The following is a 27,283-nucleotide window of genomic DNA, read 5'->3' as shown; positions in this document are numbered from 1 at the left end:
GAGACAGTGTCCTCACTTGGGGGCACCTTCTATCCCAGGGTTGGAGGGACAGGCGTGGAAGGAAGATCTATATAAAGGAGGAGTATAATGTCAGGTGGTGACAAGTGCGGTGGAAAAAAACAACGAAATGAGTAAAGTCGGTCAAGTGAGGGACAGGGGAGGCAGTTTCCTGGGAATGGACAGAAGACCTGAGGAAGGTGACATTGAAGCCAAGAGATGCGGGAGGAGAGGGCGTGAGTTACCAGGGGGAAGAGAGTGGTCCAGGCAGAGGGAAGAGCAAAGAGGGCAAAGGCCCTGAGGCAGGAATGAGTGTGGTGTGTTGGGGACAGCAGCAAGGGCCGGGACGGTGGTGGCGGTTGGGGGTGGCGTTATCAGAGCCCAGGGACCCTCCTCCTGAAACATGGTACCCCCGGGGACCCCCAGGGCAGCGGCTCTGGTTTAGACCCAGCACACCCCACCTGCTTGGGTGGAGTCTGAAGTACTCTTGGTGGCCCTGGCCTGACTCCCCCGGCCTCACGCCCACTTGGGTTCCAGCACAGTGACCTCCAGGCCCAGATGTCAGGGATCTGAAGGCGAGGTCCGCTGGACGTCCCAGCCGAGTCCCCCTCCGGTCCCATGAGGATGACCTCCATAAACTGAGGTCGGCAGCCCTGTCCCCCAAACGCCCTCTAAGCCCTTCCGTGACTCTGGGGGGGTGACCTTTCCCAGACTCCGAGGCTGGGGGGGCCCAGAGCCGGGAGGGGTCGGGCCCCCCCACCCCGGCCACCCCCCTGCCCAGAAGCCGCCGTCCCTGCGCCACCGGGAGAGGCCGGTGCAGCGGGCGCCTCCCGGGCCGCTGCGGCAAAGGCTGGGCGGCCGCGCCCTCCCCCCGCGGTGATTCATCCCGCCCCCTCCCGCTCCTCCTCCCTCCCGGGCCGCCGCCGCCGCCGCCGCCGCTGCAGTGCGCAGGAGACCGCGGCCCGCGCCCCAGCGCGCCCGAGCCGGAGGGGCCGGGGTCGGCGCACCTGGCGGATGCGCCCCGCCGCGCGCGCCAGCGCAGCAGCCCGAGCAGCGGCCGCCCGAGCGGCGGGGATGCCCGGACGCAGGGCCCCGGGGCTGGGCCCCCGGCGGTAACCGGAGCGGGGGGGCCGCGCCCCCCCCGCCCCCCCGCCGGTCCCAGAGCCGCAGCTGCTGCGCCCGCGCGCTCCCGGGGACATTCTACTCGCCGCCCGGGCCCGCTGCCTCCTGCCCCGCCACTGATCCCGCGGCCCGGGAGGGGGGCGCAGCGCGCGGCGCGCCATGGGGACCCTGCTGGCCCTGGTGGTCGGCGCGGCGCTGGGTGAGCGCGGGGCGCGGGGCGCGGGGCGCGGGGCGCGGGGCCGGCGGCGGGGCGAGGGCCGCCCCCGGCCCGGCCAAGTCGGCTCCCGAAGTTGTGAGCGCGGGGAGCGGGGCGGGGGCCGGGGGCGCGCGGCGGGGGCCGGCCTGGCACGGCTCGGCGGCTGCGGGCGCCCGGCCGGGGGCGAGGAAACGCGGAGTCAGCTGCTCCCGGAGCCCCGCAGGCTGCAATGTGACACCCACAGCCGCGGGAGGGGGTGGGGAAGGCGGCGCCCGGAGACCGGGACGGGGGAGCCCGGGAGCCCGGGGGAGGGCGCGGGAGGCGCGGCGGCTCCGAGAGCTCCGGGGTGGCCCGGCGGGCCCGGGAGCGGGAGAGGCGGCGGAGGAGACGGAGAGGGCTGCGGGGTGAGCCCGGGGAGGCGGAGGAGCGAGTTAGAAAGCGGAGGGCCGGGACCCAGCAAACTTGGGAGAGGCAGGGAGAGATGGAGACACAGGTAGACACAGGGAGACACGAGTTTGAAAGGGACGGCCCGGTGCCGAGGGAGACCCCGAGAGGCCGTGTGAGCCTGGAAAGAGGACCCGCCGGGGTGGGCCCTTCCGAGAGACTCCCTAAGAGATAAAAAGTCCGGGGAGACAGACACAGAGGTGCTCAAGGAGTTAGAGACGGCAGCGGAGGAGGACCCCAAGTTCCCAAGATTGAGAGAGGAAGCCGCTGGGGGACAAAGAAACACCCAGGGCTGGAGCCCCAGAGGCGCAGCATTAGCTGGTGGGCTCTGGGCCTCGGCAAGTGGGTGGCAGGTAGGGATACGGAGGAGGCACCCAGAGGGACCGGAATCCAGCGGGGGTGCAAAGTCCCTGAGGCTGCAAAGAGCTCAGTGAGTTTCAAGAAGCTGAGAGGAGGTGGGAGAGGGGTGTGGAAGTGAGGAGCCCGGAGGGGAACGGGGGACAGAGGCCAGAGAGGCTGGGGAGGGGGTGTGTGACAGCCGAAACTGTGGGGCCGGGGAGCTGGGCAGGAGTTGGGGCCCCCCTGCCCCCCTGAGGCCTTGCCTTCTCCCACCCACCCTCTCGGGCTGGCTGGTTCTGCAGAGCAGTAGCGGCGCAAATGACTCGGCCGCCTTGAACTTCTGACACATCCAGAACTCTAGTCCCACCTAACTGCCGCCTACCGTGGGCAAGGGGACCTAAGAAGGGGCGCTCGGGTATCTACCTGGGCACAGAGCAAAGACTCCGAGTAACTGACCGCGGTGACAGCCCTGTTGTTGGGGAGGGGGGTTCCTGTGTGGCAGGCCCCCTGCTGGGGCTCACCTAACCTGTGGAATCTGCCCAGCAGCCCCTAGAGGCAGAGATGATCGTCCCCCTCACCTCACAGAGGGAAACTGAGGCCAGAGACGATGAGTGACTTGCCAAGGGCACACAGCAAGGGGCAGGGCCGGGCGTAGTGTCCATTCGCTGGAGGGGAAACAGATGGTTCCGAGCGCCCGAGAGCCAACAGCCAGTAAGCCTGGCATTGCCTCCAGGGCGACGGGTGCCCCTGCTCGACCTGAGCCCGCTGTCCCCACAGTGTCCTCAGCCTGGGGGGGCTGCGTGGAGGTGGACTCAGAGACCGAGGCCGTGTACGGGATGACCTTCAAAATCCTGTGCATCTCCTGCAAGCGCCGCAGCGAGACCACCGCCGAGACCTTCACAGAGTGGACGTTCCGCCAGAAGGGCACTGAGGAGTTTGTCAAGGTGTGTGGGTGCCTGGCACAGGTGTGGGAGGGGGCGGCTGCGTGGGCGCTGGTGGCAGGCAGGACCCGGGAGGGGCTGTCTGTCCGTCTTCAGCCATGTGCTATTAGCGGCGACCTGGATTCTGATTCCCGCTCCACCGCCGACCAGCTGGTGACCCTGGGGAAGGCGCTGAGCCTCTCTGAGCCTCAGTTTCCTCCTCGTAAAGATGGGCTGGCGATGGTCTCTGGCTCGTAGGCTTGGGTGGGGGTCGACCCAGCTGGTGCCGGGGGGGGCACCGGGTAAGTGTCGTCGGAGTGACTGAGTCCCAGCAAGGACGACTCACAGAGTCATCGTGAGAGCAAAGCAGAACTCTCCTGACCTCCTTTGCGTGATGTGTATTTTGAGCTACAAGCGAGGGGGGCACCGTAAACCCGCAGGGCCCCCTGAGGCCCGGGGTCTGCGGTGGCTGGGAGGGGACGCCTCTGTCCCTGCCTGAGGGAGAATGAAAGCCAGGAAGGCCGGATGGGGCTGGGAGGAGGGGCAGGAGGTGCGGAGGGGGCTGCTGCCGGAGGCCTATGTGTGCGTGTGTCAGAGCCAGGGACACAGGGCTGGGGGCAGGCCAGGGCACGATCCTAGCCCCCCGTGCCCTCCCTGCCCGAGGTCAGGGCGCCCGCTGTCTCTCTGAGCGGCAGGGCAAGGGGCGGAAAAGTCTGGGGGCTGCGGCCAGTGACCGGCCCGCTGCCCCCAGATCCTGCGCTATGAGAACGAGGTCCTGCAGCTGGAGGAGGATGAGCGCTTCGAGGGCCGTGTGGTGTGGAACGGCAGCCGGGGCACCAAGGACCTGCAGGACCTGTCCATCTTCATCACCAACGTCACCTACAACCACTCGGGCGACTACGAGTGCCACGTCTACCGCCTGCTCTTCTTCGAGAACTACGAGCATAACACCAGCGTCGTCAAGAAGATCCACATTGAGGTGGTGGACAAGGGTGAGTCAGGCGCTGCTGCCCCCTCGCCCCCGTTGCCCACTGGCAGCCAGATGGTGGGACAGATGGCAGGTAGGGGACAGCCTGGCTCCACGCCTGGGCCAGGCAAACGCCCACGGCAGCGGGGAGAGGGGGGTGCGGTGGGGAGCTGCACCTCCTTCCCCAGCCCCGGGGGCACCGGCTTCCCTTTCCTTTGAACCCGCGGCCAGGCCACACCAGGCCTCTCGCCTGAAAGTTCTGGGTGCAGAACTCGCCCACCTGTGCAGAGTTTCTCCTGCAGGTGCCTTCCTGTCTCCGAGGAAGGGCCGTCGGGTGGGAAGCAGGCTGATGATGGCATCCACCTCGCAGGCGCTGTGAGGATGGAGCAGTGCGCGGGGCCTCGGCAGTGGGGCTGACAGTGGAGGTTCCGACTGTCCGGGAGCTTCGGGCCCGCCTCCCTAGAGCAGAGCCCCTTAAATTCTGCTGTGCACCCGAGCTCCCGGGAGTCTTGCTAGTGTAGACCCTGACTCAGCAGACCCGGGGTTGGGCCCGGGCGAACCAATGCTGCAGGTCTGGGGCCACATTGAACAGCAAAGATCTCAGGCTATTTGGGGACATTTCATCATCTTGGCTCTAGCCGCCTTGGATCCCTTCTCTGAACCATCTTCCGAGGGGTATAAATTGGAACTTTCCAGGGCCCGAGGGCCCACTGGCTTAGAGTCAGGAAGATATCCCAGAACCTGAGCCACCCGAGTCCTGGCAAGCAACTCCCGTGGGGCCACCCGAACCAAGCATTGTCCTTCCTTCCCCCAAGAGGGGTGCAGGCCCACTCTCCTGGCTAGAGGCTGTTACTCTCCCCATTTTACAGATGGGGAGACCCAGGCTCAGGGAGGTGAGATTACGTGGCTGAGATCACAGAGCTGGGACCTGGATTTGAACCCAACCAAGCGTGTGTGACTGCGTGTCTGTTCTTGGCGTGATTCACTCTACTCTGCTGTCAGCCAGAGCCTGTGGGTTTCTCTTGATAATTAGCATTTTTTACGTTTGTTATCGAAGTTGATCCAGCAGGGTTCAGTGCAGGAGACAGCTATGCTTTGGTGTAGGTCACGATGCCGGGTGGGCGGCCACCCGTGGATGTGGAAGAGGGAGCCCTGCCCATGGGCGTGCCTGTGACAAGAAGCGCCCCCAAGTGCGGTGGTTTAACGAAATCTGCGTCAATCCTGCCTCCGGGATCGGTGCCCCGGGGAGGGGTCAGGAGCGTAGGGGGCCTGCCAGGTTCCTTCCGTGTGTCCCTCGCTTGGGGTGCTGTCCCCCTCTGCGGGGCGGAGGCTGGGGCTCAGGCTCGCCCAGGACCCAGCAGAGCCTCCGTTAAACACCATGTCCCATATTCTGTTACCTGCCCGCGCCCGTGTTCTTCACATTGACCAAGGGCAGAGAGCTCTTTCCGTCGTCTTCCCAGGGTCTAGGGGACTATCCAACATACTCTAGTGTTTTTTTTTTTAAGATTTTATTTATTTATTCATTATAGACACCCAGAGAGAGGCAGAGACACAGGTAGAGGGAGAAGCAGGCTCCATGTGGGAGCCTGATGCGGGACTCGATCCCGGGACTCCAGGATCACACCCTGGGCCGAAGGCAGGTGCTAAACCACTGAGCCACCCAGGGATCCCCTCTAGTGGTTTTTTATCCGCCCTGGTACAGTATTTTATATTACTGTATACTCTCCGATTTAACATTACCAAACATACAATAGTATTTTTATCGTAATCCATCATACTACAGGTTTTTTTTTTTAACATTACCCACCATGCTATAGTATTTTAGATTGATCATATTCTAGTAGTTAAAAGTTTTACTGGTTATACTGTATTCATCATCAGCCAGCGTACTCATCCCACCACAGTATTTCTTTCATTCCCCCCTGGTATGGTTGTACTGTTAGCATTGCCAGCCTGTTGTATTCTTTTATTATTATTGTTATTATTATTATTATTATTATTATTATTATTATCCACTCTCTCCCTGCATCCTCGGCATTACTCATCAGCTTATATTGCCTCCCGGTAATAACCCCAAGGAATGAATGGAGTCATTTCCAGAGGAGGGCCAGTGGGTGTTGGTGGTGAGCCCTTTACCGAGGCAGCAGAGCTGCAGAAGATGGTAGAAGCACCTAGGGCCCCCCAGCGTAGTGGAGCCGGCGGATGGGGACAAGAGGCCTGCTTCCACGTTGCATGTCTGCACTATGGGTGGGGAACGTCTTGAGGTGAAGCAGCATCCGAGGCCAGTGAGAAATCCTGCATGGGGGGGCAGGCTGCGGCTTCACACCTGGGGGCTGCCAGCTTTTGGAAGACTTGGGGGCTGTTGAAGAAATCAAAGTTCTCCCTGGAGGAGGTGCCTGGTACCCTCTGCGTGACCCCTCTGCCTCAGTTCCTCGTCAGTGAAGTGGGGCAAAGACAGCCCCGCCTCCTGAGGTGTCTGTGTGGCTTGGTGGAGACTGCATTTGACATAGGGCACCCTTGACCGAGGGTGTCTTTGGCTGGGGTAGTTTCTGGAGCAGGTGAGAGCTCAGACCCTGCAGCCAGTTACACTTGGGGTTGAATCCTGGCTCCGAGTCCCATCCTGGCTGTGCATCCTTGCCCAGCACTGGCCCCTTTCTGAGCCTCGATGTCCTTGTCTGGAAAATGGGCTACAGAGCCCTGCGGGTCACCGTCCTAATCTGACTGGGAGGGCCGAGGATAGCAGATTCCCTAAATCCGTTTGAGCACTGAATTCCCGGAGCAGGGTTGAGAATTCTGAAGAGGGGGGCTTTATCCAACATAAATCCAACTCCGTGTGATTCCTGAGGTCAGCTGACGCGGGAAGCCGGGACTCTCTCCTCGGGGCTGTTTCAGAGACTCAGGGCGATGCTCACGTACAGAATTTAGCAGAGAGCCTGGCTGAAAGCACGCATCCTCCGTATGAGACCCACTCCTATCTTTTGGATGAATGAATGAATGAACCAGGGAATGAATGATGTGTGGAGCCCTCTCTCTAGCTCCTCCGGGCAGAGAAAGCAGGGGAGAAGCATCTAGCCCTGCACCCTCCCTCACCCTGGCCCAGAAAGCACCGGTGCCATCTGCATAGCGTAGGGCAGCAGAGGGTGCCCAAGACCATGTGAGGACAGTGGGGGAAGGCAACACGGAGGAATACGGAGTGGACACCTGTGAAATCCGGCCTAGGACGCCCCGGTGGCCTTTGCCTCTGGTTCCTTGGCTGAGCTCATCCCCTTCACAGTTTAAATTTAGGTGCAGTGAGAGGAAGCTGGCAATGGCAGGAGCCTAGTGCCGTGGAAAGGATAGAAGGTTTCCGGAAAACGTCAGTGAAATAGCCAGTACTTCGGCAGTGCCAACTGTGAGCACATCCATGCGTGTTAAGGATATTTTTTTAAAGATTTAATTTATTTTATTCATGAGAGACACGGAGAGAGGCAGAGACACAGGCAGAGGGAGAAGCAGGCTCCCCGTGGGAGCCTGATGTGGGACTTGATCCCAGGACCCCGGGGTCATGACCTGAGCTGAAGGCAGATGCTCAACCACTGAGCCACCCAGGCGTCCCCGTGTTCAGGATATTAACTTGTTCTCTCTTCCCAGCAGCCCTGTGAGGAGGCATGGGTGTTATCGCCTCCATTCTATAGAGGGGGAATTAAGGCTCAGAGAGGTGGAGTCATTTGCCTAAAGTCACACAGCTAATAAGAGGCAGAGTCAGGATTTGAATCCAGCCCCCAGAGTCCCCTGCTCTTAACTACTATGCTGTACTGCTCCAATAATAGCAGTAACCATACTATTAACATCAGCAAACATTTATTGAGCGCTATCTATATGCCAAACACCATTCTAAGGATTTTTGAAGTGTATTTAATTGTTACAACACTCCCCAGGAGATGCTGTGGTTATCAGCTTTTCACAGATGGAGAAAACTCAAACCCAGAGAGGGTGAGTCACTTGCCCAAGGTTACGCAGCCGGCAAGTGGCAGAGTCGGGATCTAAACCCGAGCCTTCTGGTTGCAAAGCTACAGCTCTTGGGCGCCTCCAGTCAGCTGAATGGCACAGATGCCCCCTCAAGCCACACAGGGAGGCAGATTGAGGGGGGTCCCAATGCCCACTGGAGGCTGGTTATAAGAATCACAGTAATGGGGCGCCTGCCTGCATGGCTTGGTTGGTTAAGAGTCCCACTCTTGATCTCAGCTCAGGTCTTGATCTCAGAGTCGTGAGTTCAGGCCCTGCACTGGGCTCCACGCTGGGTGTGGAGCCTACTTAGAAAAAAAAAAAAAAAAAAAAGAATCACAGTAACAACCCAATGACTCTGGGGAAGCAGCATGGTCCTATTCACAGACAGACCAGGCCCAGAGAGGCCAGGCCACTCGGCCAAGCAAGTTCGGGGCACTTCACGCCGCCTGCCCCTGGCCCCGATTGCCACCTAACCCTGCCTGGCCCTTGCAGCCAACAGAGACATGGCGTCCATCGTGTCGGAGATCATGATGTATGTGCTCATCGTGGTGTTGACCATATGGCTCGTGGCAGAGATGGTTTACTGCTACAAGAAGATCGCTGCGGCCACGGAGGCTGCTGCACAAGAGAACGCGTGAGTGGGGTCGGTGGGGAGGGGGTCAGGTGACCTAGACACCCAGGCTCCCCAGAGGGCTATGTTTGTTATCCTGGGTGGGTAAGGTTAGGACCCAGAGTCTGACCCCCCTCCCAGTCCCCTCCTCCCTCACACTCAGGGCTCCAGGCCCCAGCCTGGACTTCTTGTGGATCCCTAGGAGTCCGGCCTGCAGTCCCCTCCTCTCTCTAACTCCAGAACGCCATGCGTCTGGGGCAGAGACCCCAGCCCTGCTCAGGTTCCTGGGGGTGGGCCAGACTGCTGAGGAGGGTCACTGTACACCCGGCCTTTGCCCCCACAGCTCGGAATACCTGGCCATCACCTCAGAAAGCAAGGAGAACTGTACGGGTGTCCAGGTGGCCGAATAGCCCTGGTAAGGAGGTGGGTGGGCAGCGCCGGAGGGCCTGGGCGGGTGTCAGCCCACTGGGTCCCTGATACCTGTCTCTCCCTCATCTTTAGGCCCTGGGCTCCATCTCAAGGAAGAGCCAGCCCTAATGGGGAACATCTGGGCACGGCCTGCCCCCAATGGGGGTTGGCCATTCTTGGGCCTCTACGAGCCTCAGAGTCCTGCCAGCGGAACCACCTGGGTGGGAGGGGGCAGGGGGCTTGGCTCACACCCCCAATCCGGCCTACTTCCTCCTGCCCCATTGCCCACCCACGCCATGCATGATGGGTAAAGCAATATTGCCGCTGCCCCCGCCCCTGCTTCTGCTGCCTGTTCAGGAGGGGGGCGGTGAGGTGGGGGCAGCGGCTCCGCACCCCTCCTTCTTGCTGATTTGCACACATCGGCCGCTTCAGATGCACACTACTGGGGCCCAGCCTCCCCCTGCCCCCCTCCCCTGCCCGGCAGGGGTCGTGATGGGCTGGCACAGTTTGGGGCAGGGGGTTCTGGGACCTACTCCGACCCCCAGCAACATTTGCCCTCCTTCCTCTGGCTGGACCTGGGGTCCCCCTCCCTGTGATGCACTCTTGCCCCAGCCCAACCCTGCCCTCTCTCACCAGCCTTGGACTGTGGCCACTTAGAAGGGCCCATTCAGCCTCTTCTCTCTTCACACAAGTAGTTTTGTTCATGAAATAAAGATTCTTGGACTTGACTCATAGTCTCTCTCGTGAGCCCTGTCACCCTCTACGCCCCCAAATCCGAAAGCCTCCGTGTTCCCGGGGACCGTCCTCCGGGTCTCTGCCCAGGTTCAGAGAAAAGGATGGAGAAAGAACAGGTGGGTGAGTCTCACCCTCCTCAGGGCGCAGCCTCTTAGCACTTGATTGGTGGGGAATGGGGGAGTCGTTAGCTCAGTGGGGACCATGAGGGGTGTGGGAGGGTGGGAGGGGGCCAGAGGGGAGCCCTGGAGGCAGCTGGGGGCAGCAGGGCAGGGAAGGGCCTGTGGAGGGAAGGCAGGAGTTTGGGTGGTCTGCGTGTTCCTAGCAGGGTGGCTGGCTCTCTGCTGCCTTGGGGGCTGGGGAGGGGGAGGGAAGGAGATGAAGATGGGGGGAAGAGGAGCCCCCCAGCATGACCCCCTGCAGGAGGCTGTGGCTCTGCGTGGGGCGAGCGTGGGGCGAGCAGCTGTGGTCTGTGTTTGGGTGCGTGGCTGTCCACCAGCAGGTGTCTGGCGGTGACCCTTGTGTGTCTGGGTGTTTATCTGGCCCTGGGGTCTGACGTGGATCCCTCCGGGCTGCTGGCGGGACAGCGTGTATCTGCCCGGCCGCTTCCGGCCCCTTGGCCTGGACCTCAGCACGCCCTGCTGCCTTTTCCGGGCCAACCCCCCCCTCCCGCCCCCCCTCGCCGTGTGCGGCTTCCAGGCTCCAGAGGTCACCGCTGCGGCCAGTCGCTGCCAAAGCAAACCAGCCCCCGTGACTTGTAGGAAGGCAGCTGGGGGAGGGGAAGGGGCAGAGGCTGGGCCGGAGTTGGGGGAGGGGGGTCCGGGGCCAGGGCCCGAGGGACCGGGACCGCCTGGCTCGCGAGCTGGACGGGGCGGCGGTACCGGGCAGGGCGTCCGAGGGGCCCGGGGCACAGGGAGGGGGTCGGGCCTGGGCTGGGCCGGGTGGGGGGACGGCAGGGGCCGGTGGGGCGTGGGGCGGCGGTCCCCGACTCCCTGCAGGCCCGAAGGCCCGCCCTTGGGTGCTGAGCACCCCCGGCTGCGCGGGCTGCCCAGACCCACCCTGCGCACACCTGGGCCCCCACCCGCCCGCCGCGATCCCGCCCCGCCAGCCAGGTGGCCTCCGGCGCCCCGGCCGTGGCCCTGCCCCTCCCCGCCCCTTCCCCCGCCTCCGCCCGGCCCCCTCCTCCTCAGGTGAGGCCGCCAGGCCTAGCAGGCCCCACGCCGCCGCCTCTGCCTCCGGGCCACCGCCGCGGGGCCACCATGCTCCCGCCCAGGCCTGGAGACTGACCCAGAGAGGGCACTATCTCAGCTCCGCCCCCACCTGCCGGACCCCAGGGTAAGCACCGGGCCCTGCCTTCCCAGGCCCAGGGCAAGGGTCCCGTCACCCCCACCCCACCTAATGCCCAGCTCCCCAGAGAGGGCTTCCCCGAGACCCAGGAGGGGGGCTCTCGACCTCTCTCCCCCAGGACCTGGGAGTTCCAGCCCCCCTGCCTCAGACTCAGAGATTGGGTCACCTCCCCGCTCAGACCCCAGACTCTGGGCCCCTCCGCCCCTCCTCCCACACACCCAGGGGTTGGAGCCCCCAGATCCCTCTCCCCAGGGGTCCTGGCCGCCGGGATCTCTCTGCTCCCCCAGGCCCAGGCAGGGGGCCCCCCACGCTGCGAATCCAGGCGTTCCCCTGGCTGCTGGTCGGACACTGACCCCATCCTTGAACCCAGCCCGGTCTGCGTCCGTGATCACGGCGTGCTCTGGCCGGGGCCCAGTCCCTGCAGCCTCCCTGGATGGGCGCCGGGGCCGGGGGGCACCGGGGCTGGGCTCGGCTCCCCCAGGCCCTGCCTCTCTGTCCGTCTCCCCACAGGTCCCACCCCGGCCCGGGAGGTCAGCCGGGGAATCATTAACAAGAGGCCGTGACATGGCGGAGAAGGAGGGTGAGTCCCCTAGTAGTTTAGGACGAACCATTGGTGCCCCGAGGATAATCGCCTTCGCGCAGAATCACGATCGCTATTGCTCTTTTGTAACAGAGCGATTTTATTTTCAATTACCTAAAGCTGAGGTTTTTTTCAGCTTCTTTCCCCTGAGTCCCTCCCGACTTGGGCTCTGCCTGGCGCCCCTCCCTCTGTGCTCTGCTCCCAGCCCTCTGCCCCCTGAGAGCCCCCTCTCTCTGGCACCCCTCGGGGCCATCCCCACCCCCTTCTACAGTCTCCTCTGCCTGATTAACTATTAACCAAATCTTCTGTGGGGCTGTGCCACCACTTGCCTTCCTGCTATCCCGTATGACCTTCCTGGCTCCTTGCCTCAGTTTCCCCTCACACCCAGTGACTCCTCAGCTAACCCTGTCCCCCACCTGGAGCTAAGGTGGGAAGACCAGCGACCACGGTTCTGGACACAGACTCGAGCTGAACGCACAGGCCTGTATTTGAATCTGCTTCTGCCACTTTTTGGCTGTGTGATCTTGTATAAGTGACGTCCTTTCTCTGGGTTTCAGTTTCCCCCCCGGGGTCCAGCATGGGTCCTCATGCTACCTGCCTAGCTACTGACAGGGGTTGCTGGGAGCACAGAACGCACACAGGGCACCAGTGTGGGGCTTAGCATGTAAAACCCACGCTGTGAACCAGAGCTGTCATGACAGAGGTCGGCCAGCTTGGTGTCTAGGGGCCCCAAGACCCCCACCGATCCTAGACCCTCCTCCCATCTCTCCACACTGCGGGCAAAAGAGCAGAGGGAGGACTTTGGACTCGGCCAGGATGGATTGAGAGGGGAGAGACCGCAGAGAAACCACTCCAGGAACAAGGAGAGAAAGCCCCTGCCCGAGTGGCTGGCATGGAAGGGCTCTGGGCAGGCCCTGGTAGGGGCTCCCTGGGAGCCAGCTGGAGGGGCCTGAGCGGGGGGCAGCCTTTCCCTCCTGCCCTCTCCAGCGGGGGCTGGCTCCCTCTCTTCTTCCTGGAACCAGGCTAGCTGGGTTCAGTTCCAGGTGGTAGCAGTGTCGAGCTGGGCAGCCCTGGGCAAGCAGCTTCCCCTCTCTGGGCCTCAAGTTTTCGTCTGTAAGACGGAGGTGGGGTGAATACGCACCTCCGGATGGCTGAGGATTTAAAGGGCATGGTCGGCAGGGAGAGCTGGGTGTTTGGCCGGAAAGATCAGTGGGGATGACTGGCCCCCTGGGGTCTCAGCAGTTAGCAAGCCCAGCCATGGCCCAGAGCAAACCCAGCACCCTGCCCCGCCCGCCCCCCGTGGCTCAGGAGCGAGCACTGCCCTTGCCGAGCAGGTGGGTGCAGAGCCTGGAAACTTAGGGACGGACGATTTTCCTCCTGGAGCGGACTGAGGGAAGCCTCCGCGGCCGGGGGCCACGCGCGAATGAACCGGGGAGAAAAGCGGGTTGTGGCCCGAAGATGGCCAGAGCTGGTCTGGGAGCGGAGGGAATGAGGCCGAGGGGGGTGCCCCGCATCCCCAGGCGGCTCGGCCCGGTTCTCTGGCCGCGTCCTGCTGCCGGGGCTGGAGCCAGCGATCAGACCTGGACCCAGATGCCGAAAGCTTCTGGTGCTGTGCCAACTTGCCGGGTGACCAGGGGCAGGCGGCGGCCCCTCTCTGGGCCTCCTCTCCTCAGCGGTAAACCGAGGATGGCCACAACGTTACCTTCCTTCTCACCCCCCCCTCCCGGTGCAAGGACGGAGGAAAGTGCAGGACGGGGCCAGGGCCGGGCTGGGAAGGACCCGATTCTGAGAGCCGCGGCTGCCGTTGGTGGTGGCTTTGAAGTGTGCCCAGGGCAAGGTTCTTGGTGCTCCCCGGAGGACTTGGGATCAGAGGGGGTGACCCCTGGGTTGGCACTCAAGGTGAGCAGGGAACGGGTAGCCAGGCAGAGGGAAGAGCGTGCATAAAGCAGGGCTGCCAGGTGTGCAGAGGCCCGCGGATACTGCGGGTGTTCCCGGGGCTTCTGTGGGAAGCTGAGAGTGCCCAGGGGAGCGAGGCGTCCAGGACTGTTTTTGGTGGCAGGCCTGTGGTGCCCTGGCAGTGCCGGGTGTCTCCACCAGGTGGCGGTGGTCATTCTTTGTTTCTCTGGTTCTGACTGGTGGTTTACAAGTCCGGTGGTGGTTTGGGTTGCTTTTTGGAAGCTCCATCAGGTGTCCGATCAGGACCCTCAAGGCTGTCTGGGAATTCAGGGAAACATAGGTCCAACCCCCAGGTCTCTAACGGCCCTGCTTATATCCTAGAAAAGCTGACACCCCAGGGCTGGGGGCCTTAGACTCTGTCTTGGGGACACCGGGAGTCATGGAGGGGTCTAGGTAAAGAAGGGACAGGGTGGATTTGGTGTTTAGGAAGATCCTCAAGCTTCCCTGTGGAGGCTGGACCAGAGGGGAGGCTGAGTCCTGGGCTTGGGTGGGGCTGGGTGTGGGCAAGGAGAGGGTGGACAGGAGGTGCTCAGGAGGCCTGCAGGCTGGGGGGGCTGGCAAGCTGTGGTTGTGGGGAGGTGTCCTGCAGAGAGGGGACAGTCCGGAGGATGAGGGCCTCTGAGATGGAATCTGGGGATTCGGCGGGGGGGGACGTTGAGGCCAGTATAGGACCTGGGGAATGCGAAGGACCCAGAGGATTCCAGGGAGAGGCATCTATGAGGCTGCAGGGCAGAAAATGGAAACTGAGGCTGTGGAGGTGTGTGAGACAGGCGTGGGAGCAGGGGGCATGTGGGGGAGGAGGCCACGTCCCACCCTACGAACTCCAGGTTTCAGGGAGTGGGAAGAGGGTCAGTGGATGGAGAGGCAGAAGGAAAATCGGACGCATGTGCTGTCCCAGAGGCTGAAGCAGAGAGTGTCTTCAGGAAGCTGGGGTTGGGTACGACGAGGGCTGAGCCCTGAGCTATTGACTGACCGGGGTTTCAGAGACAAGGAGCCAAAGGTGTCACCTCTGAGAGGTTTGCAGCCGGGTGGTGCGGACAGAACACCTAAGGTCAGGGCAGCCTGGTGCCCTTGAGGAGCCTCGGGGAGAAGCTGGGCAGGCTGCTCCCCGGGAATCGCGGCAAGGATGCTGTCCCCACCGTGGGGACACTTCTGGCCTCGGGAAAGGCGTGCAGTGAGGATGCCTCTCACGCCGGAGGACCCAGAGTGAGAACACTTCCCGTCCTACCAGGGCACCTGTTTTGGGGTTGCCCGAAGCCCCCAGATCCAGAGGGCCGTGGAAGGAGGTCCTTCTCACCCCAAGAGACACGGAGTGACAGTGCTTGCCACCCCAGCACGCACGCCGACGCCCCTAGGCTGGGTGGGCTCCGGGTGGCCCAAAGCCCTGGCAGGCACACCTGAAAACAAAGGGACCAGGACCAGCCTGATGGCTGCAGGAGCCAACACCTGAAACCAGGAAGATGGCTTGGAGCACAGTTGGCAGGAGGGCGGAGGCCCCGCCTGGCCTGGGCCCCTGCGGCCTCTTTGGAGGGAGGGTGTGTTTGTTTTCTCATGCCTTGCCGAGAACTGCTGGCCTCTCAAATTCTTAAGTCGCCCAGACAGTGGCCGTCCCAGGAAGATCCTGGGCCAGGTCCTGCTCCATTCAGGGTGCCGGTCTGGCCCTGTGCCCACCAGCTGTGGTGCCAGACGCAGGTGGGAGCGCTCGGACTCCTGCCGCCCTGCAGAGGCCGCGCAGGTGCCAGGGGGCAGTCGGGGGCACGCCAGGCCCAGCTGAAGGCTCCTAGGAGCCCTTCTTCCTCGGCTCTCCCACAGACCCTTATCAAGGGGTTGGCTTTCAGTCCCCGGGACCCCTGTGGCCCTGGGCATAAAAATCCCCCTTCCCTTCAGGCCACCCGGCCTCCCTAGCAGGATCCCAGCCCAGGTCCCTACCTTCCCACCTTCCCCAAACTCATGCCCTTCTGGCCGCATCAGTGGTCTCTCTCTCTCTCTCAAACAGATCATGCTTATCCTTGCCCCCGGGCCTTTGCCCGTGCTGTTCCCTCTGCCCTCAGTGCTCCTCCTTGAGATCTTTGCACGGCTGCTCTCACCCTTCAGGGTTCAGCTCAAAAGCCACTTCCTGGGGAGGCCTCCCCTCAGCGCTCCACAGAAGCCACCTGCTGCCCCCGACCTGAATTATTTTCTTCATAGGCTTTGCCACCACCTGGAAACGATCAAGTGTGTTTACTTGTTTATGTTTTCCCCTCAACCTTACACGTGTGAGAATGCGAGCCCCGGAGCGCCCACATCTCATCTGTCTTGGGCTGTGTCTTCTGAGCCTAGTACGGTGCCAGGGACAGCAGCTGCTCAGCAGGACAACGAGGGAACAAAGCTCCATTTTACCAAGGAGGACACTGAGGCCCAGAGAGGCGAGGGGTATTGCCCAGGAGCACCCAGCTCTCATGATGTAAAAGCACTTCTTGAGAACTTGCTCCCTGCCAGGCATTATGACAAGGAGAGGGAGCAGGGCCTCTATGTGCTCCTATGTGTGGGTCCCAGCGCGCGTGTCCCCGGGTCCAGGGCTCAGCACTGCCTCCTGCTGGCTGAATCACCGCCAGGAGCATGTGACTCTCCTCTCTGAGCCTTAGGATTCCCTGGCCAAAAAATGGGAATCCTTCCCCCAAATGAGGACTGTGCTTGGGAGAACAAGCCTGTGATAAGAGTTTGGCTATTAGGATGTAAGAGAACCTTAAAGTAGTCTTTTTAGAGGTGAGTGTGGGGTGGATGCCCATTAAACAGACAAGAAAGCTAAGGTTCAAAGAGCTGATGCCACCTGCCCAAGGTCCCAGGTTCGGGAGGGCTAAGGCCACTATTTTTAAGTGAGGCTGGCCAATTTTCAAATTTGGGTCCTTAACATCCAGGGGGCACATTTGACCTCGGAGCTGGGTCTTGCGGCGGGTAGGGGGTGGGTAGGGGGGGGAATGGATGCCCAGGGACAGAGGAAGTAGAGCAACAGAGAAAGAGAGTGACAGAGTGGTGAGGACACCCCGAACAGCAGGGAAGTGAGCTGCCAGGAAGGCAAAGGTCAGGGGTCGCGGCCCCTGAGAGGCTCCCAGAGCCTCTGATTTAGTGGAAATGAGAGGTTCAAGAAGAGATGGTGCAACGGGACAAGGACATAGCGAAGTGCAGTGTCCCCGGGAAGAGAAAGGCCGCAAGCCAGGCATGCGGGCGGGCAGGTGGCAGCAGTCCCAGCCACGCCCCTGCCCAGCAGGAAGCCTCCGGGAGCCGGACACCTGGTCGCCCGCACAGTAGGGGAGGGACGGCCCTGCCAACCCTGGGCCTGAGAAACCGGGCCACGGTAGCCCTGGGGGGCAGGGCACGGCTGGCCCCAGTGCCCCGACGTGGCGGTGACGAGGACAGGCCTGGCAGTGGCCCCGGCATGGTGTCTGTTGCAGGTGCCCGGACTGTGCCATGCTGTTCCGGACCCAAGGTGGCAGCTCTCACTGCAGGGACCCTGCTGCTCCTGACAGGCATCGGGGCAGCGTCCTGGGCCATTGGTGAGAGTGGCCCCTGCGCCTCTACCCTCCCCTGCCCGCCCCCCCGCCCCCCGCAGCCCCCTGCCTGCCCGCCTGCCCTCACCTGTCTGCCTTCTCTGCAGTGACCTTCCTACTCAAGAGTGATCAGGAGCCGCTGTATCCGGGTGAGTAAAGGGGGCCGGGAGCCTCGGGGGAGCCCTGGAGGAAACCTGTAGCCGGTGGGGGCTCAAGGGACGATTTCTGAGCGGCTGCGCGGGCAGGGGCCGACGCGCCAGTGGTTGGAGCGCCCAGGGACTGAGCACCTGCTCCGTGCTGCCGGCCATTCTAGTATTTTCTAGACTATAAATGCACTCCCCCCAACCCCCCCATCAGGGCCTCATGAAGTTCATAAGTCAGGGAGTCAAAAACCACATTTTAAAAAGCACGAAGGAGCCTAGATTAGAAATGACCGCAGCGCATCTCCTTTGGGGCGAAAACGTGGTGTTAACCTTTCGTTCCGGTTCTGCGCGAGCCGCGCTGTTGCTCTCTCCATTTTACAGATGGGGAAACTGAGGCTCGGGGCCATGCTTTGGTTTGCTCATTCAGGGCTATGTCGTAAAATGTAAACACGTGTCCCCTACCGGGAGGCATGGTCAGAACCTATTGGCGAGCTGCCGTATGAGTTCGGCGACCCCTTCTAGTTCTCCGGGGGTGGGGGGCGGCTGCGGCTATGACCCCCATCTACAGATGTGGAAAAGTGAGACCAGAGAGGACTCGCGGCTGGGAGGTGAGGAGGCCGGGAATAGCTGCCAGACGGGCGGCGGAGCTGGGTCTGCTCGCAGCTGAGAATGAACGGCCACGCTAATAATAGATGCGGAAACTAAATGTGGAATGAATGGATGAATTTTCCCGGGCCCCAGCCCCCAGCTGCTGGTCCCGTGGCCCAGCGCAGCGGGAAGAAAGGGGGAGCTGGGTGAGGGGATGTGTTTCTCACTCCCAGGAGCCTCCTCCAATTCCCTAAAGGACTCAGCTCGCGCTAAGAAATGAAAATCCAGACAAGGAAGCCTCCATCAGCGCTGGTCACCATCCCGGCACTCAGAGCATTTACAGGTGCCAGGCGCAGGCCTCGGGCCTCTCCGGTTTCGGTTCATTAAACCCTCCCAAAAGCCCATTTTAACACGGGGAGACTGAGGCAGAGAGGCCCGGCGACCGGCCGTAGGCGTCAGAGCCAGTAGGCGGTGCTCTGGGATCCGAACCCAGGCCGCCTCGATCTCTGCAGAACGCTACACTCTGCTGTTTCTCAAGAAACGGCCAAGCCACTTGCCTTCGCGACGGCTGCCACCTGCCAGGCCCGCGCTGTGCCCTTGGCTCCAGAACCCTGCGAATTCGGACCTGTCCTCATCACCCCCGTTTGGCAGATGGGGGACACTGAAAGCCCAGTGAAGTGAAGTGACTTGCCCAACATCAGGGGCTGCAGAAGTGGCGGGCACAGGCCAGGGAGCTTGGGGGGGGTCACACCCTGGAAAAGCCGCTCCGTCGCTCCCCACTACCCCTGGGCTAAAATCCCCCCCACCCCTGCAGGCTCCAGGCAACCTGGGTGCAGACCCCTCTTCTGCCCTCTCCTCGGGCTTGCTGCGGGCGCCCTCTGGGGTCCAGCCTGTGGGCTGTGCTCATGCCCTCCAAGGGCCCTCCTGGCCCCCACCCCCACCCCCACCCCGTCTTTGCTTAGCACCTCTTTCCCGCTCACGCCCAGAAGCGGTTTGGAAGTTCTGCACTGTCACTGCTGAGCTCTGCGGCCTCATCCCAGTCCTGCCTCTCCGGGTCCCAACATCCTCACCCGTGAGCTGCGGGGGGCGGGGGGAGAATGAGAGATGAGGCACTGCTTGGCTCCCAGACACTTGGCAAGTGTCGCTTTGGGGTCTCACCACCTTCAGGCTTTAACTCTCCTGAGCAAGGCCTTCTTGCACCCCTAGGCCCCACGCTCCCCCCCACCACATGGCCATGCCCGTTGCCGGGGTAAGAATCCTCACACCTTACGTCGGGTGAATTTTAGGAGGGCGGGGCCACTTCGTTTGCTGCCCCCAGACAGTGTCCCACATGTGGGTGCTCGGGAAGTCTTTGCTCAACCAACAAGCACAGGCAGGTCGCCGAGACGAGCTAACCTGTCCTTGGCCTCCAGCTAGACAGTAACTAGGCCGTGAATCAGACTCTGCTCCGGCCAACGCCAGCAGTGCTGCCCTTCAGTTCTGCTTGGGTTTTCCAAAACTGTTGGGAAATTACCAAACAAAAACAGCCCCCAAACTATATCCCCACCTCAATTTTTTCTGGGACTTTTCACACCTCTAAATATATCAGACAATTTAGTAAGCAAACCAGGTGACCCAGAACACAGTATTATTATTGCATGTGTGTGTGCAAATTATACAAACAAGAATAAAGAGTTGAAAGGTGAGAAACAGAGGCAGAGAATGGTGCCTTTAAAGTGGGTGCCTCTCTCAGTGGGTGAGAATGTGCCTTTAAAAATAATGGGGGGGCATTTGATACCCTGTGCCCCTCCCTCCCCCAACACATATCCATAGAGTGATCCTTTTTCCCCCTAAAATCTCACCCTATTGGGAATACTTGGGAGCTCTTCACCCCCAGTTTCAAACCGCAAGTCTTGGTCTTGGAAATCGGGGGCGAGGGTTGGGGGGGCTGCGATGGAGGTGAGGCAGCCAGGAAGCAGTCAGCTGCAGGTTAGCGGAAGTCACCCCAGAGGCTGTCCCAGGGGCCCCCACGCAGAGCTTGGGGTCTGGAGCGCGCAGGCCTCAGCACAAGTCCTCTCTGCTTCTCACTCGCTTGGTGATGTTGGGCAAGTCACCCCACCTGTCGAGCTTCGGGCTCCTTCCTCTGATCAGAATGGGGATGGCCTGGCCTCGGGGTGGCGCAAGGCGGGGAGAACTCGAGGCAGGGGGTGGGACACACAGCAGATTCCCTAGACCTCCTGCCTACCCTGTCCCCCCAGATCTGTGCGCCGAGGGAAGACCGCTCAGTGCGGGTGTGGCCTGGTCAGCTTCCTCCTAAGAGGAATGTGCTCTGGGGCGCCAGCCATGCAGGAGGCTCAGGGGAATAGGACCGAGGGGCCGCAGCTGGCCTTTCCCCAAACCTCCCGCTCCTCCCTCCCCCATCCTGCTCCACGGGGCTCCATCCTTCTGTGCTCAGGCCAAACACCGTGTGTGGACTTGTCCTTGATTCCTCTCTTTCCTTTATGGCCCCATCCAGACTGTCAGCTCGACCCGCAAAATCTCTCCAGAGTCTCAATTCTCACCGCCCCCGCTGCCCCAGTCCTGGCGGGGCCTCCATCGTCCCTCCCTGGGCCCCCTGCAGTCGGCTCCCCGGGGCCTGCAGCCAGAGGGTCAGGGCCCTGCTGGCTCAGAGCCTCCCTTGGCCGCACCTCGCACCTCGCTCCGGGGAGAGGCAAAGTCCTGGTGTGGACCTGGCCCCCTCCCGGCTCATCTGGCCCCGGCTCCCTCCGCTCGGGCCTCCGTGCTCCTCCTCCCGGACGCCAGCAGCCCGGGCGTCTCTGCACCTGCAGTTCCCGTGGCCTAGTTCTCTGTTCCCTCACCTACCTTCACGACTCTCTCCCCCGCTTCAGATCTCTGTTCACACACCACCCCCCCCCCCGCCCCCGCCGCCTTCTCAGCGAAGCCTTCCCTGCCCGCCCATGGGAAATGGCAAGTTCTCCCCCATGCCGGTCAAGCTAGGTTTGTCTCCCTGGCTCCTTTTTTTTGGACACACAAAAAAAAGTATTTTGCAAAAATAAGTATTTTGCTTACTTGTCCCCTTCGTTACCCATCTCACCTGCTGGCCCTTGAGTTCCGCAGGGCGGAGGGTTGTGTCTGATTTGTTTATTGCTGTGGTGATCGGTTTCATTGCCCAAAATAGAGCCTGGCGCATCCTGAGTGGTAAATGTAAATAAATAGGGCTGGGGTGTGGGAACGGGTCCTCTGGCCACCGGTGGGGAGCAGCCAGTAAGGGGCTAAGGGGGTGGCTTGATCCTCTTGCTGCCTCCAGCATCACCTCACACAGGGCTGGGTATGGGGTATCGATGTCTAGTTAACGCTTATCCGAGTGAGTGAATGAACGAATGAGTGAATGAATGAATACTATATCCTCAGCTCAGAGAATTGCACTTTAGTGTATTCAAGGCTCGGATAAGTCCTGCAGAAAAGATCGTTCGTTCATTCTTTCTTTCTCTCTCTTTCTTCTTTTTCTTTCTTTCCTTCCTTCTTTCTTTTCTTTTTCTTTTTCTTTCTTTTTCTTTCCTTCCTTCCTTCCTTCCTTCCTTCCTTCCTTCCTTCCTTCCTTCCTTCCTTCCTTCTTTCTTTTTCTTCTTTTCTCTTCCTTTATAAAAGTTTCTAGGGCATCTGAATACTTTGGCAAACTGATGCGTCTGTTAGTCCAGGGTCTTCGGGCTGCCTAAGACAAAAGGAGAAAATAAACCGGTTAAACAAAAAAGGGAAACGATTGGCTCACGTATCCAACAATTCTGGGGGGCTTTTGAGCCTGGCTCCATCAAGGGGCAGGCATCTCTTGGCTTTCCTCCACGTTGGCTTATTTCCCCTCATGGGGGCAAAGATGGTCCCCGGCGGCTCCAGCCTCACACGCCATCCTCCTGGGAGCGCGGGTGAAACCGCTCTCGTCTCGTCCGATGTCCGATGTCCGATGTCCCTGCGGAGGGCCCGCCGCGAGGTCCCTGGGGTCCCGCCCCCAGCAGGTGCACCTGGCGCTCCGATGGGCCCCGCGTGGAGCCTCAGGCCTGGCCCCCCGCCCCGGGGCGCGGCGGGGAGGTGACCAGGCGGCCGTCCTGTCGCCCTGCAGTGCAGGCCAGCCCTGCCGACGGCCGGCTCATGGTGTTCGACGACACGGAGGGCACGTGGCGGCTGCTGTGCTCCTCGCGCTCCAACGCCAGGGTGGCGGGCCTGAGCTGCGAGGAGATGGGCTTCCTCAGGTACCGGCGGCCCGGGTGGGGGAGCGGACGGGCGGGGGGCGGGCGGGGCGGGAGGAGCAGGCCTCACCCCTGCCTGCCCAGGGCCCTGGGCCACTCGGAGCTGGACGTGCGGACGGCGGGCGCCAACGGCACGTCGGGCTTCTTCTGCGTGGACGAGGGGAGGCTGCCGCTGGCCCGGAGGCTGCTCGAGGTCATCTCCGTGTGGTGAGGAGGGCCGCGGCCCGGGGCGCCCAACCCGCCCCCCCCAGGGGCCCTTCCTCCCGTCCTAACTGGCCTCCCCTTTGTTTCTGCCTCTGCCCCTGTTTCTCTCCCAGTGACTGTCCCAGGGGCCGTTTCCTGGCTACCGTCTGCCAAGGTGAGACCCTGAAACCCAGAACCTTCTTCCTGGGACCCCTCAGGGCGGAGCCATGTCCTATTGGATGCCCCCTCCTCCCCACACCCACACCCATCATATCCTCTTATCTTACAAGGATGGAGCTGTGTCCTCTGGGACCCCAGGGTGGTGCGGCCATGTCCCCATAGGGTCCCAAAGATGGGACTGTGTCTCTTTACTCCCCTAGGTGGGCCCATGCTCCTGGAGACCCCCCAGGTCAGGGTCTCGTCCCATCAGACACTCCACCACCACGACTGGCCATATCTTCTTAGATTCTATGAGGATGGAGCTGTGTCCCCTGACTCTCCCAGGGTGGCAGGTCCATGTCACCTCAGTCCCCCAAAGCAGGCCATGTTCCTATAGGTCCCCGGGGATGGGGCTGTGTCCTGAGGTTCCAGACCCTCCCGCCGCCCCTGACTCCGCCTCCCCCCACAGATTGTGGCCGAAGGAAGCTGCCTGTGGATCGCATCGTTGGAGGCCAAGACACCAGCCTGGGCAGGTGGCCGTGGCAAGTCAGTCTTCGCTACGATGGAGCACACCTCTGTGGAGGGTCCCTGCTGTCAGGAGACTGGGTGCTGACAGCCGCCCACTGCTTCCCCGAGTGAGTGTCCCCCACGGCCCTGAGCGGGAGAGGCAGGGGACAGGGGAGGTGAGAGAGGCTGCGCCCAGGCAGCTGCCACTCTCCTCTCCTCTTCCCCGGTAGGCGGAACCGGGTCCTGTCTCGGTGGCGAGTGTTTGCCGGCGCCGTGGCCCAGGCCTCACCCCATGGCCTGCAGCTGGGGGTGCAGGCAGTAGTCTACCACGGGGGCTACCTCCCCTTTCGAGACCCCAACAGTGAGGAAAACAGCAATGACATTGCCCTGGTCCACCTGTCCAGCCCCCTGCCCCTCACAGGTAAGTCTGGGGGATGAGCCTTGGCCTGGGGACTCTAGAGGCTGGAGGGACAGAGCACCGAGCCATAGGACTCCATGGTGATGAGAAAAACGATCTTGAGGGGACACAAAGTAGGCGTGCACTCGATAGGTATGGCTGGTATAGCCGCTTTGGGAAACCACCTGGCAATTCCTTGAAAAGTTAAACACAGAGTTACCCTTTGACCCAGCTGTTCCACCCCGGGGTACATGCCCGGAAGAGATGAAAACACGTGTGCACACCGAATCTTATACACAGATGTCCACGGCAGCTCTATTCACAACAGTCAAAAGTTCGAAGCAACCCAGACGTCTGTTTAAATAAATTAACAAAACGTGGCAAATCTACCCAATAGAATAATATCTGGCCATAAGAAGGAATGATGGAGTCCTGACCCGTGTACACAACGGATACACCTTGCAAATGTTGTGCTGAACCAAAGAAGTCACACACAAGAGGCCACTACCCGATTCCATTTATAGGAAATGACCAGGATTGGGGGATCTGGAGAGAGAAAGTAGTAGATTAGTGGTCGCCAGGGGGCAGGGGTGCTAAGAGGTAAGGGGGGAGGATGGGGACGGGGAGGTTGGGAGGTGGTAAGTAAATAACACAGAATTTCTTTTGCGGGTTGAGGGGTTGATAAAAATGTTCTAAAATCGGCGGTGCCAACGGTTGCACCTTCCTATCGCCAGGTAAGCACCTTACTCTCTACCTGTGAACCCTCTAAAAACCATCGACTTGTACACTCGCAGGGCGCCAGCTGTCTGGTGCGTGAATTAGGGCTCAGAAAAGCTGTTACCAAACAACCAAACCAGTTCCGTGAAATGGAAACTTTTACCATCTATGAATGAGTCCGAGAGGGAATCAGAAGCAATTCCCTCTGCGGGTCCCTGGAGCATTTCCTTGCTCTCGGTCAGAAGGACTCCCTCGGGGGCCAGGATGGCTTTGGCGCTTCTGCGTCGCCCACCTTTGGGTAGCGAGCAGGCCCTGGGTCACCGTGCGACCGCGGCACTAATAAAAGCAAGGCCGATGAAGTCGTAACACGACGGGGGTGAGCCTCCGGGTAGCAGTGTAATAAGGAGGTGGTTCAGTAAAACGCTATCCCAGTGATGATCTGCGAACACCAGCACTTGCACACACACACCCCCCCCGTGTGCCTGGCGCTGTTCTCAGCGTGCCCCGAGCCTGCGCACACTAAGCCCCCACGGCACCCCGGGAAGTGGGGTGGCGGGTGGGGGGTCCTCTTAGGATCCTGTTTTCCCACGCGGTGGAAGGTTTGCGTTCTACTTCTTTTTATGGTTATTTTCTTTTGACTGACCCGTGTTACCGGTTTTCCATCGAAGGGGATGATACACATTTTTCTTTAAAATGAAACAAACCCTTGTCTTTAGGGAGGGGTTACAAATAAGGAAGTAAAGAGGTGTCCACGGAAGCCCAGCGGGAGGCTTGGGTGTGAGGCATGGGGCTGAGAGGGTAAGGGCATAGGATTTGGGATCAGATTCAAGTACTTGCCAGCTGTGTGATCCTGGGTGTGTGGCTTCGCCTCTCTGTGCCTCAGTTTCCCATATCCATTAAATGACTTCCTAGGGTTATCATGACGATTAAAAGGGTGAGATGAGGAGCACCTGGGTGGCTCAGTTGGTTAAGCGTCTGCCTTGGGCTTAGGTCATGATCCTGGAGTTTTGGGATTAAGCCCTGCATCAGGCTCCCTGCTCAGTGGAGAGCCTGCATCTCCCTCTACTCCTGCCCCCCTGCTAATGCTCTCTCTCAAATAAAGAAATAAAATCTTTTTAAAAAAATATTTTATTTATTCACTCACGGAAGACACACAGAGAAAGAGGCAGAGACACAGGCAGAGGGAGACGCAGGCTCCATGCAGGGAGCCCGATGTGAGACTCGATCCCGGGTCTCCAGGACCACATCCTGGCCCGAAGGTGGTGCTAAACTGCCGAGCTACCCAGGCTGCCCATAAAAATCTTTTTTTTTTTTTTTTAAAAAGGAAGGTAGTATAAGTAAAGAGCTTATAGCGATGCCAGCACATAGTGAGCACTGTTAATATGAGCAGTCATCGCCGTTATCGTTTATTACTATTACTAGTTAGGGGCGCACTTCCTATTTGCCAGGCGTGCCACTCAGGGCTTTACCAATTTCTCACCACAACCTCCGAGGAAAGCGATGATTCTGTCCATTTTATACCTGAGAGCTCAGGCCCGTGGAGTCAGCAGCAGGCGGTAGACAGAGCTGCCCGGACCTCCGGTGTGGGTTGGGCACTGCACAAGGACATGCCACCGTAGTGGCGCCATTCTCACTGTTGCTGGGGTACACCTGGGTATCTGTCACAGTGATTTTCTGACAGACGGAAGCCGAGTATCTAAAACTAGGGATGCCTTTTTCTATGTCTTACCAGAGCGCCTGCTAGGCGGGGGCGGCGGCCTGTGGGCCTGGGTTAAGAACGCAGGCTGGGGAGCCAGGCCCGCAGGGTCAGGTTCTCCCTCTGTCACTGACTCTGGGACAAGGGCCTTGGCTTCGTTTCCGCCCCGTGAATGGGCCCCGAGCTCCGGATGGCGGGGGTGCGCGGTGAGCCCCCGGAGGGTGGCAGGCCCCGCCGTGGCTGAGCAGACGCGCCGTGTCCCCCGCAGAGTACATCCAGCCCGTGTGCCTCCCGGCGGCCGGCCAGGCCCTGGTGGACGGCAAGATCTGCACGGTGACCGGCTGGGGCAACACGCAGTACTACGGTGAGTCCCGGCCTCTGCCTGCGGCGCCGGCGTTCGGGGGACCGGGCTGGGCTGGGAAGGGCTGTCCGGCCGGTCGGACGCTTCCAGGTCCGGGGGCCCGGGGCCGTGAGAGCCCGGGCGGGCCGCAGCAGGGCGGGGCGCCGCGCCTGTCCCCCAGCTTCGGCCAGCCTTGCCCGCACACCCCCAGGCCAACAGGCTGGGGTGCTCCAGGAGGCCCGAGTCCCCATCATCAGCAACGAGCTGTGCAACGGCCCCGACTTCTACGCGAACCAGATCAAGCCCAAGATGTTCTGTGCCGGCTACCCCGAGGGCGGCATCGATGCCTGCCAGGTGTGTGGGCAGCCCCCGCGCTGCCACTGCGGGGTGGGGGTGGAGGCGCGGGGCAGCGGGGGCGGGGGGGGGTCCCTATCTCAGGGCCCCCGGCCATCCAGGAGGGCCTCCCGGATGCCCTCTGGGCTTCCAGCCAGGCCACCCCTGCCCCCGCCACCAGGGCGACAGCGGCGGCCCCTTCGTGTGTGAGGACAGCATCTCTCGGACGCCACGTTGGCGGCTGTGTGGCATCGTGAGCTGGGGCACCGGCTGTGCCCTGGCCCAGAAGCCAGGTGTCTACACCAAAGTCAGTGACTTCCGGGAGTGGATCTTCCAGGCCATAAAGGTGATGGTGGGGCCCAGATGGGAGCCAGGGGGCGGGAGGGAGGAGGCCTGCGTTCTGGCCAGAAGGGGGGCGCCCCAGGGAACAGAGGGGTTTCAAAGGGCTTCTGGGGAGGGGAGGTTAGCTGTGGGACTGGGGGAGCCTCTCAGACCTCAGAAGCCCCCAGTTGTCTTTCCGCAGACTCACTCCGAAGCCAGCGGCATGGTGACCCAGCTCTGACCTGTGGCTTGTCCTTGATGCGCACGCCTCCAGGGCCCAAGTTCACCTAGGTGGCTCCGGCCCCACCTGGTGGGTTCACCCTGGGCCCGGAACGGGACATTTTTCTTCTTGGGCTGAGCCCACAGGCCCAAGGATACCCTCCCTCCAAGGCTCCTCCTTCCACAGTGGCGGGCCCACTCAGCCCTGGGACCACCTGAGACTCACCCTCCTGACCCCCATGTAAATATTGTTCTGCCATCTAGGGACCCCATCTAGGTGCCCCTGATGACAGGATGCTCTTTAAATAATAAAGATAGTTTTGATTAA

General features: G+C 61.3%; 2 protein-coding genes and 1 long non-coding RNA gene across 4 annotated transcripts; 2 read left to right on the top strand and 1 right to left on the bottom strand.

The window, feature by feature from the left end:
• The first annotated feature begins 1,275 nt into the window (after positions 1-1,275).
• On the top strand, positions 1,276-9,118 carry SCN1B (sodium voltage-gated channel beta subunit 1). Its single transcript, NM_001025398.2, is given in 6 exon segments — positions 1,276-1,318; positions 2,876-3,042; positions 3,770-4,010; positions 8,465-8,606; positions 8,926-8,997; positions 9,084-9,118. Coding segments are annotated over 5 exon segments (657 nt in total). The 5' UTR covers positions 1,276-1,278; the 3' UTR covers positions 8,993-8,997; positions 9,084-9,118.
• LOC119869745 lies at positions 7,860-11,568 on the bottom strand. The gene is made up of 2 exons (XR_005354765.1): positions 11,423-11,568; positions 7,860-9,804 (listed from the first exon to the last, which is right to left on the bottom strand). It is a non-coding gene; the product is annotated as an uncharacterized LOC119869745 (long non-coding RNA).
• On the top strand, positions 10,913-27,283 carry HPN (hepsin). Of its 2 annotated transcripts, XM_038529369.1 has the most exons (13): positions 10,913-11,057; positions 11,580-11,649; positions 17,037-17,138; positions 17,240-17,281; positions 21,957-22,086; positions 22,168-22,290; positions 22,401-22,441; positions 22,895-23,060; positions 23,163-23,353; positions 26,011-26,106; positions 26,294-26,436; positions 26,597-26,761; positions 26,939-27,283. In XM_038529369.1, exons 2-13 carry the CDS (start codon positions 11,634-11,636, stop codon positions 26,975-26,977), a joined length of 1,254 nt encoding a protein of 417 aa, XP_038385297.1. In that variant the 5' UTR covers positions 10,913-11,057; positions 11,580-11,633; the 3' UTR covers positions 26,978-27,283. The 2 variants fall into 2 exon arrangements, with proteins under 2 accessions (XP_038385297.1, XP_038385298.1); XM_038529370.1 differs by lacking the exons at positions 10,913-11,057; positions 11,580-11,649 and adding an exon at positions 15,651-16,048.

Source organism: Canis lupus, chromosome 1 (assembly GCF_011100685.1).
Source record: "Canis lupus familiaris isolate Mischka breed German Shepherd chromosome 1, alternate assembly UU_Cfam_GSD_1.0, whole genome shotgun sequence".
Taxonomy (NCBI): Eukaryota; Metazoa; Chordata; class Mammalia; order Carnivora; family Canidae; genus Canis; species Canis lupus.
Note: the sequence above shows the minus strand (reverse complement) of the source record. Positions and strands in the feature narration are given on the sequence as shown.